Source organism: Chelonoidis abingdonii, chromosome 2, assembly GCF_003597395.2.
Source record: "Chelonoidis abingdonii isolate Lonesome George chromosome 2, CheloAbing_2.0, whole genome shotgun sequence".
Taxonomy (NCBI): Eukaryota; Metazoa; Chordata; order Testudines; family Testudinidae; genus Chelonoidis; species Chelonoidis abingdonii.
Window position 1 is genome coordinate 2,604,405 of NC_133770.1, and position 13,167 is coordinate 2,617,571.

A 13,167-nucleotide genomic window follows, 5' to 3' on the forward strand; every position below is an offset into this window, starting at 1 on the left:
GGACAACAAAAATGATGAGGGGTATGGAACAGCTTCCACATGAAGAGAGATTAATAAGACTGGGACTTTTCAGCTTGAAAAAGAGACGACAAAGGGGAGATATGATAGAGATCTATAAAATCATGACTGGTGTGGAGAAAGTAAATAAGGAAATGCTAGTTATTCCTTCTCATAAACACAAGAACTAGGGGTCACCAAATGAAATTAATAGGCAGCAGGTTTAAAACACACAAGAAAGTGTTTCTTCACACAACACAGTCAACCCGTGGAACTCCTTGCCAGAGGATGTTGTGAAGGCCAAGACTATAACAGCTTTCAAAAAGAGCTAGATAAGTTCATGGAAGAGAGGTCCATCAATGGCTGTTAGCCAGGATGGGCAGGGATGGTGTCTCTAGCCTCTGTTTGCCAGAAGCTGGAAAACAGTGACCCAGGATGGATCACTCAATGATCCCCTGTTCTGTTCATTTCCTCTGGGGCACCTGGCACTGGCCACTGTCAGCAGACAGGATACTAGGCTAGATGGACCATTGGTCTGACCCAATATGGCCGTTCTTAAGTTCTTAAGAGTCATGTGCAGCTGCTGACATATAACCTCTTCTCCTTGGCATCTGCACCTCTAGCTTTCTCCTGAAAGGTCTGCGCACCACTCCACTCCCACTTAAGCCTTTACAAACCTCGAGATTCATACACAAAAACATTTCAGTGAAGCAGTTCCTTTCCTACACACAGTATAACTGACAAACCCACAAAAGCAAACAAATGAAAAGTTAAACCACCTGCCACTACATAATATCTACTCCTCCAACCATAGATACACACTTCGCCATGACTCCAGCTCACATGTATCTACCTTAACACAACCCCACAGACTGCCAGTCTTCCATCATCCTTTTACCAACACAAGACACTGCTAAACAAAACATCCACCGCTGTACCAAGAGTAATGGGCCAGTGCTCTCAGGTGATAAGCAAAATTTTCTTGCAGCTTGGCTTATGAACTTCAGTTCTCACCTGCCACCCAGCTTCCTGTTTCAGTTCTTGGGCTTCCTATGTGGCTCTGCCTACGCACATGAGTCTTGAACTGCAGTCCCCCCTGTTCCCTTGGCCATCGGTTTATCCTAAACAGCTGGCTAGATACTGTATATTTTTGTACTCTTGCCAAGCAGTAGCAGAATTCATAGATTCATAGACTCTAGGACTGGAAGGGATCTCGAGAGGTCATCGAGTCCAGTCCCCTGCCCTCATGGCAGGACCAAATACTGTCTAGACCATCCCTGATAGACATTTATCTAACCTACTCTTAAATATCTCCAGAGATGGAGATGACCATCCCTGACAGGACATGTTTATCTAACCTACTCTAATATCTCCAGAGATGGAGATTCCCACAATCCTCCCTAGGGAAATTTATATTCAAGTGTTTAAACTACCTGACAGTTGAGGAACTTTTTTCCTAATGTCCTAACCCTAAATCTCCTTTGCTGCAGTTTAAGCCCCATTGCTTCTTGTTCTATCCTTAGAGGTAAGGTGAACAAGTTTTCTCCTCTTCCTCATGACATACAGCCAATGACACCTTTTTAGATACACTGAAACTGCTATCAATGTCCCTTCTCAGTCTTCTCTTTTCCAAAGGTCAATAAAACCCAATTTTTTTCAGCCTTATCCTTCAGAAGCTCATGTTCTCCGAAAGACATTTAATCATCTTTTGTTGCTCTTTCTCTGCCTACACCCTCTCCAATTCTCGCACCCAATCTTTCTGAAATGCGGTGACCCAGCAGAACTCGGACAATGCAATACTCCAGTTGCAGGCTCTAACCAGCACACCGAGATAAAGGGGAAGAATGACTTCTCGTGTCTTGTTTACACACACACCTGTTAATGCATCCCAGAATCACGTTTGCTTTTTTTGGCAACAGTATCACTCACAACTGCTGTGACTCATATTTAGCTTGAATGGTCGCACTATGACCCCTAGACTCTCTCTGCCCATACTTCCTTCCTAGAACAGTCTGTTCTCATTTCTGTATGTGTGAAACTGATTGTTCCCATTCCTAAGTGGAGTAAGGGAGTTTGCATTTGTCTTTATTGAAAATTTCATCCGTTTACCTCAGACCATTCTCCAATTTGCCCAGATCATTTTGAAAATTTGAACGGATTGGAACCTGTCCTCCAAAGCAGTTGCAATCCCTCCCCAGTTTGGTATCGTTCCACAAACTATAATAAGCATACTTTTCTATGTGCCAAATCTAAGTCGTTGATGCAAGATGTTGAAACAGAGCTTGGTCCAAAACAGACCCCTGCGAAAACCGTACCACTTGTTATCCCGGCCAGGGACTTTTTTATAGCTTTCCAGCCGGATTGGGAGCTCCAAAATAAGCATTACAAGATCATGTCTCTGAGTACGGTTATAACTTTCAGCCAGTTATGCGCACCCACCTTATAGTAGCCGCCATCTAAATTGTATTTGCCTAGTTTATCGATAAGGATATCATGCGAGACCTGTATCAAATGCCTTACTAAAGTCTAGGTATCACCACATCCACTGCTTCTTCCCCTTATCCACAAGACTCGTTATCGCGTGCACTATCAAAGAAAGCTATCAGATTGGTTTGACACGATTGTTCTTTACCAAATCCATGCTGGCTATTCCCTATCACCTTTACCACCTTCCAAGTGTTTGCAGATGATTTTCTTTAAATTACTTGCTCCATTATCTTCCCTGGCACAGAAGTTAACTAACTGGTCTGTAGTTTCCGTGGTTGTTTTTATTTCCTTTTTTATAGATGGGCACTAGATTTGCCCTTTTCCAGTCTTCTGGAATCTCTCCCATCTCCCATGACTTTCCAAAGATAATAGCTAGAGGCTCAGATACCTCCTCTATTAACTCCTTGAGTATTCTGGGATGCATTTCATCAGGCCCTGGTGACTTGCAGGCATCTAACTTTTCTAAGTGATTTTTAACTTGCTTTTTTTTTTATTTTATCCTTCTAAACCTACCCCTTCCCATAAGCATTCACTATGTTTGACATTCCTTCAGACTTCTCAGTGAAGACTGAAACAAAGAAGTCGTTAAGCCCATCTCTGCCATTTCCAAGTTCCTGTTACTGTTTCTCCCTCCTCACTGAAGCAGGGGGCCTACCCTGTCCTTGGTCTTCCTCTTGTTTCTAATGTATTGATAAAAAGTCTTCTTGTTTCCCTTTACTCCCATAGCTAGTATGAGCTCATTTTGTGCCTTTGCCTTTCTAATCTTTGGCCCTCGCATTCCTGTGTTGTTTGCCTATATTGCCATCCTTTATAATCTGACCTAGTTTCCATTTTTTATATGACTCCTTTTTATTTTGTAGGTCATGCAAGATCTCATGGTTAAGCCAAGGTGGTCTTTTGCACATTTTCTCTCTTTCCTACCCATCAGAATAGCTTGCTTTTGGCCTTAATAGTGTCCTTTGAAAAACTGCCAACTCTCCTTAGTTGTTTTTCCCCAGTCTTGATTCCCATGGGACCTTACCTATCAGCTTGCTGAGCTTTACCAAAATTCACCTTCCTGAAATCCATTGTCTCTATTTTTTTGCTGTCCTTCTACCCTTCCTTAGAATTGCAAACTCTCCTGATTTCATGATCACTTTCACCCAAGCTTCCTTCCTACTTTCAATTTCTTCAGCGACTTCTTCCCTATTTGTTTAAAATGAAGTCTAGAACAGCTTCCCCCCTAGTAGCTTTTTTCAACCTTCTGAAATAAAAAGTTGTCTGCAATGCAGTCCAAGAACTTATTGGATAGTCTGTGCCCCGCGGTGTTATTTTCCCAACATATATCTGAATAGTTGAAGTCCCCCATCACCATCAATCATGGGCTTTGGATGGATTTTGTTAGTTGCTGGTTTCATGTTTGGAACTGAATACAATCCTGGGAATCTTTCACTTCCTACAATGGGCACGGAATCATGTGAGAAGCAAATGTTTGTGTCAAAGATCCATTCATGAACCTCAGTCTGAACTCTCAGCAACCCTCCTGTTTCAGTCCTGGGGATCCATACTTCCCTTCTCACCCCAATTCACCCTGTTCCGGGCCTCATTACAAACCAGTCCCAACTTGCTGCATCCGGCGCTTCTCCAGTCTTAGCCCCATGGTTGTGCCACTAAACTCCCAGTTGTCATCTGCTGCTTCTGTCCTGGGACCGAACACAGCTCCATTAACAGGCCTCAGTCGTGAACTGCAGCACTCCTAGTCCTCCTAGGTCTGTCCTATTCCAGATGGTGCACTAAAGTGCTGTGTTGTGTGAGGTTTTTTTCCAGTGTATAAAGGTTCACCTCAGGATGAGACGTAGGCACAGAGTCAAGTGGCATGCACACGTATCCCTCCCAAAGATCCGCTCCATGAACCCTCAATCTGATTTCATAGCACCTCTCCCCTTCTAATCCTGGGGCTGCAGCCTTTCCCTCCCCATCCACTCTTTATCTCCAGTGTAGTCCCTGTTCCAGCCTCATTTCAAATTGATCCCAACTTGCTGCATCCTGCCCTTCTCCAGTCTGGGCCCATGGCTGTGCCAATAAACTCCAGTCTTCGTCCATCTGTTTCTGTCTGGAACTGAACACAGCTCCATTGACGGGCCTCAGACCTGAATGCAGCACTCCCTAGTCCTCTAGTCCCAGGTCTGTCCTATCCAGATGGTGCAAAGTGCTGTGTTGTGCGATGTTTTCCCAGTGTATAAAGGTTCACTAGGATGAGACGTGAGCTCACTTCACTTTCAGCAGGAGTCATTTGGAGCCACAAATCTTTGTTCTCTGCCCCCTCTCTGGTACCTGCGCAGTGATATTTTGAATCTGTCGCACTTGTTCCCAACAGGGCCGGGGAGCAGCAGCCGATGCACTTGGGAATCAGAACTGAGGCTCATCCTCGTCGGTAAGACTGGAGGTGGGAAAAGTGCGACAGGAAACACCATCCTTGGGCAGGACGAATTTGAGTCTGTACTGGCAGCAGTGCCCGTAACTCAGACATGTAGCAAAGGCAGCAGGACCTGGAATGGAAGGAAGGTTGTGGTTATCGACACGCCTGCTATTTTTGACACCAAGGACTCTGATGGACAAACTACCCGTGAGATCTGTCGCTGTGTCGCGCTCTCCTCCCCAGACCCCCACGCTCTGGTGCTGGTGACCCAGCTGGGCCATTTCACTGAGGAAGACCAGCTCGCCGTGAGGAGAGTACAAGAGATTTTTGGCCCCGAGGCCATGAAGTGCACAATCGTCTTATTCACCCACAAAGAAGACTTCAGGAGTGGAACCCTGGAGCAGTATATCTCCCACCCGGATAACAAACAGCTTCAGGAGCTGATCCAACAGTGTCAGGGCCGATACTGCGCTTTCAACAATAAAGCTACATGGGTGGAACGGGATGCCCAGGCTGACGAGCTGATGACTAGGATTGTTCATGTGGTGGAGGAGGAGAATAAATATCAGGTGTGTGAAGCACCTGAGAAGCTTCTAAAAAAAGATGAGATGGATAAAAGTAAAGATGACATGGATGAGGTGGAAGATGGAATGGAAATGGGTATGCAGGAAGGATCTCAAGAGGAAGAGCACTCATCGGGGGAACCAGGTAAATCCCATTTGGCGGGTGCCGGGGGAACAACACTGCTGACAGAAGTAAACAAAAGTAGGTTTTATTGTATGTTAGGTACCTTAGGGCTTGTCTACACTATCGCGTGGGGTCGATCTAAGATGCGTAACTCCAGCTACGTAAATAGCATAGCTGAAGTCGATGTACTTAGATCTCCTTAGTGTAGTGTCTTTACTGCAATAAATCATCAGCTGATGCTCTCTCGTCTACTATGCTTATGCTCCTCGTTCTGGTGAAGTACCGGAGTTGACAGGAGAGCGCTCGGCAGTCAATTATCACGATCCAGTGGGTAGTGTAGACAAGCCCAATCTTTCAGGTGCTTAGCACCATCCCGGTGATCGGGATTGAGTTGCATCCATTTTGTAGTTCTCCTGTGTGTTTTTACCAGATTTCACAGTGTAAATGAAATTAGAGGTGGATGGAAGAGACCTTCTAATTCACATTGAATGTATATATTGGGGAAATGTTGAATTGTTCCCTACTCTACATCCTCCATTTTTTTTTCAGATTAGTTTTATGCAATTTTTTGATGGGGTGCTTATCACTTATGAGATGGTTCCATCTGTTCGGAAGGCTTCCTGTTACCTTACAGTTTCTTTTGGTTCAGTATAATACCATTATTCTTGGTTATAAATCCTTGAGCCACCCAACAAGTCCATCTTTCCAAAACGCCAATCAGTTTTATTGCTGTTCTCTAGAACCCCTGTAACTTACCCTGACTTGTGATGAAGTGTTCAGATCTGAATGAAATATTCCAATTGTAATCACTCTCCGAGCCCTAGGGGCTCTCTCTCCCCTCTCTGCTCTAGAACATTATGCCTCTGCAGCCCAAAGTCATATTGGCTTTTTCTGCTGACATGTCAGATTACGAACTGACTTATAAATAGTTTCCCTGGCACCCTCACAGACTCTAGAAAGTCATGAAAGGAATTTTGCTGCTCTGTCACCCTACAGACTCATAAGCATTTGTTTTCCTCTAGTACCTGGAGACTAAGGGTAAAATTTTCAAAATTGCTTAAGTCTTAAATCCTGCATCTGAGCCACTGAGACCCACACCTATCTCAGGCTGTGTCTACACTAGAAATGCGACAGCGGCAGTATAGGCACTTACTGCACTGAGAGGAGGGGTTTTTCCATCATTACGGAAAATCCACCTCTCTGAGAGGTGGTCACTAGGTCAATGGAAGAATCCTTCTGTTGGCTTAGCGCTGTCTACACTGGAGCTCAGGTCAGCTTAACTACCTCTCTCTAAGGTGTGAATTTTTCATGCCCTTGAGCAATGGAGCTGGGTCAACCTAACTTTCTAGTGTAGAGCAGCCCAGTATACAACATTTGATAAGTGTCAGTAAATGAAATTAGCAATTGCTCTTTATCAACATCACATACAGTGAAACCTTGACAGGAGATCAATTTATCAGGCAAACAGGTCTTGAAATTACCCCCAAAGTATTCCCAAACGTACTGAATCCAATTTAACTCCACCAATAGTAAATGACTATTTCCATTAAGCAACCAGTTTGTCACACTCCTGAGAGGCTTTTAATTGAAGTGTCCTTCACTTTGATGTCACTTACTTGTAGACAGGCCTGTGAAGTTAATTTCATTGCCTGCAGAGGTAAATTCATTTCTATTTGGCGGGGAGGAGACAAGGATCTTCTCTAATGAAATATAAAGGTGAGATGCTGGAGAGAGAACTATTAGACTGGATCATCCTACCACTTCCCTGACTCTGTACTCCATTATATGAGGCCTTCCAGTGAACTGAGGCCCTTGTACTGAAATTGTTTTAGAGCACACATGGCCAGTTGTCATACCCAGGCTCACTCTCCTTGCTTGTCTCCTCCTTCCCCATTTCATCTTCTAGTCTAATTATAAAAATGAGAAAACTAGGGCTCTCAAGGGACTAAAAAAATTAATCACAGTTAAGCGCATTGTAAATAATAGAATACATTTATTTAAATATTTTTGGATGTTTTTCCACATTTTTCAAATATATCAATTTAAATTAAAACACAGAATACAAAATGTACAGTGCTCGCTTTATATTTTTATTACAAATGTTTGCACTGTAAAAAAGAAACAAAAGAAATAAAATTTCAGTTCAACTCAACTCATACAAGCACTTTAGTGCAATCTCTTTATCATGAAAGTTGAACTACAAATGTGGAATTATGCACTCAAAACTGAAACAATGTAAAACTTTAGAGTCCAATGTAAAACTGAGTCCACTCAGTTTTTTTGTTCAGCCAATGGCTCAGACAAATAAGTTTGTTTACATTTGCAGGAGATAATGCTGCCTGCTTCTTATTTCCAGTGTCACCTCAAAGTGAGAACAGGTATTTGCATGGCACTGTTGCAGCCGGCATCACAAGGTATTTATGTGCCAGATGTGCTAAAGATTCATATGTCCCTTCACGCTTTAACCACCATTATAGAGGACATGTGTCCATGCTGATGGTGGATTCTGCTCAATAACAATCCAAAGCAGTTTGGGCTTGCACACATTCATTTTCATCATCTGAGTCAGATGCTACCAGCAGAAGGTCGATTTTTCTTTTTTGGTGGTTTGGGTTCTGTAGTTTCTACGTCAGCGTGCTGTTCTTTTAAGCATGCTTCACACCTCATCCCTCTTGGATTTTGGAAGGCACTTCAGATTCTTAAACCTTGAGTCGACTGCTGTAGTTATATAGAAACTTCACATTGGTACCTTCTTTGTGTGTTGTCAGATCTGCAGTGAAAGTGTTCTTAAAATGAACAACGTGCTGGGTCATCATCTGAGACAGCTATAACATGAAATATATGACAGAATGCAGGTAAAAACAGAGCAGGAGACATACAATTCTTCCCTGAGGAGTTCAGTCACAACTGTAATTAATGCATTTTTTTTAACAAGGATAATCAACATGGAAGCATGTTCTCTGGAATGATGGCTGAAGCATGAAGAGGCATACAAATTTGTAGCATTCTGACATGTAAATATCTTGCAAGACCAGCTACACAGGTGCCATGAGAACACCTGTTCTCACTTTCTGGTGATGTAAGTAAGAAGCAGGCAGCATTATCTCCCATAAATGTAAACAAACTTGTTTGAGCAATTGGCTGAACAAGAAGTAGGCCTGAGTGGACTTGTAAAACTTTAGAGCCTACATTGTTTTAGTTTTGAGTGCAGTTAGATAACACAATAATTCTATATTTGTATGTTGCACTCTCACAGTTAAGAGATTGCACTGCAGTACTTGTATGAGGGGAAGTTCTTTTGTTATGCAGTTTCCCCTCTCTTGGTTTAATGCTTGTCTCCCTCTTTCCCCCCTGTGCCATGGCCCTGCTGCTGCTGCTGTGCCCAGGTGTAGGGTGGTGAGGGTGGGGCCACACAAGGGCTGGGTGCTGGGCTGGTGGGGTCCTGCCATTGCTCCTCTTCGTGCAGGCTGGGGCCTCCCTCCTCTCTGGATCACTGCAGCCAGCCTTCAGGCAGCTGGGTCCTGCCCAGGATGGATCCTGCACCTAACGCCCTGCTGAGTAGAGCACCTACCACCACCACTCAGGGACAGATCTGTGCCTTATGCACCTCTAGGCACAGCATCTTCAGCACCCATCTCCCCTAACACTGATCCTGGCATGTTCCATAAAAATTGAAAACTTTTAACCCACTTTTAACTTGTAGGCACCCCTAGAATGCCAGCCCCCCAGGCATGTGCCTACTGTGCCTAACTGGAAATCCGGCCCTATCACCACCCCAGCCCAGGACCCTGGGTGCAGGGTCTCGCCACCACCCTCATAGAGCTGACATGGAGTGGCAGCAGATGACACACAGGACGTGCCCCCACCCCCGACCCACAGAGCTCTGTCAGCAGGGACCCCCCAGGCAGGAACCCAGGGGAGTGGGAGCAGCAGCCAGCAGTCTCTGTTTTATTCTGTGTGCAGAATGAGTGCTCGAGCTCAAATCTCAGACCGACAGCCTCCCCTTCCCCTTTCCTCTCCTCTTACTGTGTCCCTGACCTCCTTCCAGTGACCCCTGCAGTCACTGCGACCCCCTCCTCCCTCCTCACTCATTCCAGCCCCATGCTCACTGCCACCTCCTCTCCCTCCCAACCTTTCATTCTCTCGTCCTCCCCCTCCTGGCTCTCAGGTATCAGCTGAACTCTGGTTCACGTGCTCCACACCCTCATGAGGGGAGCTCCTCACAGGGCCCCATTTCCTCCTCCAGCTTCCCCTTGGCCCTTTGCTACCTGCAGGAGCTCAGGCCACACCCCAGCCCTTCCTGTGAGCAATGGCAGCAGGACTCACTCTACCCTGGTGGTGGGACTGGGACCTGGCAGCTCCTCTCAGCCCTATGTTTCTCCTGCACTCCCTATTCCCTCTACTGTCCATTCCTGTGAGCTCCCCACCCTCATACCGGTTACCAGCCCAGCCCCCTGCCCCTCTGCTTTTCTGCTAAGGCCCCTCCCTCCCATCCATCACCCTCCCCTCTGCCTTCTCCCTTCTCTGCCCTGACCCTGGGAGCCAAGCAGCAGGTGCCCAGTGAGGGTGAGAAGCAGCAGTTCAGCACACTCCCCATTGGCACACGGAGCTACCAGCATCGAGTCTGGAGACAGCCTATGCTGTGGTCAGTGACCTCCAACCCCACAGACAGACCCATGTGTCCCCATTCTGTGCATGGGAGGAGGTCCCTGACACCAGCTGTCTCTGCTCCATGGCCGGGCCTGATCCCTGGCTGGGAGGAGTCCAGCACATTGGATGTCGACAGCTGTGTGTTGGCTTAGGGATGTTGCTAGTTCCTTGATCTTAGTGAGATATGGGACACTGCGCCTACTGGTAATTCAGAGAATCTGCTCAGTCTATAGATTCAGGGGTCGGCAACTGAGTGTCAAAGGTTGCTGACCCCTTCCATAGACATTGTTAGTGAGAACTGGCTGGATTAGTTGTGCTGCAGGGTGGGCACTGGGATTACCTCCTCTTGGGGATGCTGCCAATCTCTCCGAAAGGGCTCGGCCTGCTACTGGGGATCTGAGTCAAGTGACATGCACACGTATCCCAAAGATCCGCCCATGAACCTCAATCTGATTTCATAGCACCTCTCCCCTTCAAATCCTGGGGCTGCAGCCTTCCCTCCCCATCCACCTCTTTATCACCAGTGTACCCTGTTCCAGCCTCATTTCAAATCGACCCCAACTTGCTGCATCCTGCGCTTCTCCAGTCTTGGCCCCATGGCTGTGCCAATAAACTCCAGTCTTCGTCCACTGTTTCTGTCTGAAACCGAACACAGCTCCATTGACGGGCCTCAGACCTGAATGCAGCACTCCCTAGTCCTCTAGTCCCAGGTCTGTCCTATCCAGATGGTGCAAAGTGCTGTGTTGTGCGATGTTTTCCCAGTGTATAAAGGTTCACTAGGATGAGATGTAAGCTCACTTCACTTTCAGCAGGAGTCATTTGGAGCCACAAATCTTTGTTCTCTGCCCCCTCTCTGGTACCTGCGCAGTGATATTTTGAATCTGTCGCACTTGTTCCCAACAGGGCCGGGGAGCAGCAGCCGATGCACTTGGGAATCAGAACTGAGGCTCATCCTCGTCGGTAAGACTGGAGGTGGGAAAAGTGCGACAGGAAACACCATCCTTGGGCAGGATGAATTTGAGTCTGTACTGGCAGCAGTGCCCGTAACTCAGACATGTAGCAAAGGCAGCAGGACCTGGAATGGAAGGAAGGTTGTGGTTATCGACACGCCTGCTATTTTTGACACCAAGGACTCTGATGGACAAACTACCCGTGAGATCTGTCGCTGTGTCGCGCTCTCCTCCCCAGACCCCCACGCTCTGGTGCTGGTGACCCAGCTGGGCCATTTCACTGAGGAAGACCAGCTCGCCGTGAGGAGAGTACAAGAGATTTTTGGCCCCGAGGCCATGAAGTGCACAATCGTCTTATTCACCCACAAAGAAGACTTCAGGAGTGGAACCCTGGAGCAGTATATCTCCCACCCGGATAACAAACAGCTTCAGGAGCTGATCCAACAGTGTCAGGGCCGATACTGCGCTTTCAACAATAAAGCTACATGGGTGGAACGGGATGCCCAGGCTGACGAGCTGATGACTAGGATTGTTCATGTGGTGGAGGAGGAGAATAAATATCAGGTGTGTGAAGCACCTGAGAAGCTTCTAAAAAAAGATGAGATGGATAAAAGTAAAGATGACATGGATGAGGTGGAAGATGGAATGGAAATGGGTATGCAGGAAGGATCTCAAGAGGAAGAGCACTCATCGGGGGAACCAGGTAAATCCCATTTGGCGGGTGCCGGGGGAACAACACTGCTGACAGAAGTAAACAAAAGTAGGTTTTATTGTATGTTAGGTACCTTAGGGCTTGTCTACACTATCGCGTGGGGTCGATCTAAGATGCGTAACTCCAGCTACGTAAATAGCATAGCTGAAGTCGATGTACTTAGATCTCCTTAGTGTAGTGTCTTTACTGCAATAAATCATCAGCTGATGCTCTCTCGTCTACTATGCTTATGCTCCTCGTTCTGGTGAAGTACCGGAGTTGACAGGAGAGCGCTCGGCAGTCAATTATCACGATCCAGTGGGTAGTGTAGACAAGCCCAATCTTTCAGGTGCTTAGCACCATCCCGGTGATCGGGATTGAGTTGCATCCATTTTGTAGTTCTCCTGTGTGTTTTTACCAGATTTCATAGTGTCAATAACATTTAGAGGTGGATGGAAGAGACCTTCTAATTCACATTGAATGTATATATTGGGGAAATGTTGAATTGTTCCCTACTCTACATCCTCCATTTTTTTTTCAGATTAGTTTTATGCAATTTTTTGATGGGGTGCTTATCACTTATGAGATGGTTCCATCTGTTCGGAAGGCTTCCTGTTACCTTACAGTTTCTTTTGGTTCAGTATAATACCATTATTCTTGGTTATAAATCCTTGAGCCACCCAACAAGTCCATCTTTCCAAAACGCCAATCAGTTTTATTGCTGTTCTCTAGAACCCCTGTAACTTACCCTGACTTGTGATGAAGTGTTCAGATCTGAATGAAATATTCCAATTGTAATCACTCTCCGAGCCCTAGGGGCTCTCTCTCCCCTCTCTGCTCTAGAACATTATGCCTCTGCAGCCCAAAGTCATATTGGCTTTTTCTGCTGACATGTCAGATTACGAACTGACTTATAAATAGTTTCCCTGGCACCCTCACAGACTCTAGAAAGTCATGAAAGGAATTTTGCTGCTCTGTCACCCTACAGACTCTTATGCATCTGTTTTCCTGTAGCACCTGGAGACTAACGGTAACATTTTCAAACTTGCTTAGTTCTTAAATCCTGCATCTGAGCCACTGAGACCCACACCTATCTCAGGCTGTGTCTACACTAGAAATGCGACAGCGGCAGTATAGGCACTTACTGCACTGAGAGGAGGGGTTTTTCCATCATTACGGAAAATCCACCTCTCTGAGAGGTGGTCACTAGGTCAATGGAAGAATTCTTCTCTCTGCTTAGCGCTGTCTACACTGGAGCTCAGGTCAGCTTAACTACCTCTCTCTAAGGTGTGAATTTTTCATGCCCT

At 46.0% G+C, this 13,167-nt stretch overlaps 1 protein-coding gene across 1 annotated transcript in view; it reads left to right on the top strand.

Moving 5' to 3' along the window:
- Positions 1-5,138: 5,138 nt before the first annotated feature.
- The window catches only part of LOC116828000 (GTPase IMAP family member 8-like), a 30,223-nt gene continuing 22,194 nt past the window's right edge, over positions 5,139-13,167 (top strand). The window contains exons 1-2 of the mRNA XM_075062108.1: positions 5,139-5,590; positions 11,123-11,929. Of these exons, the coding sequence (XP_074918209.1) occupies positions 5,224-5,590; positions 11,123-11,929 (1,174 nt within the window). The 5' untranslated portion in view covers positions 5,139-5,223. The remainder of the gene's footprint in view (positions 5,591-11,122; positions 11,930-13,167) is intronic.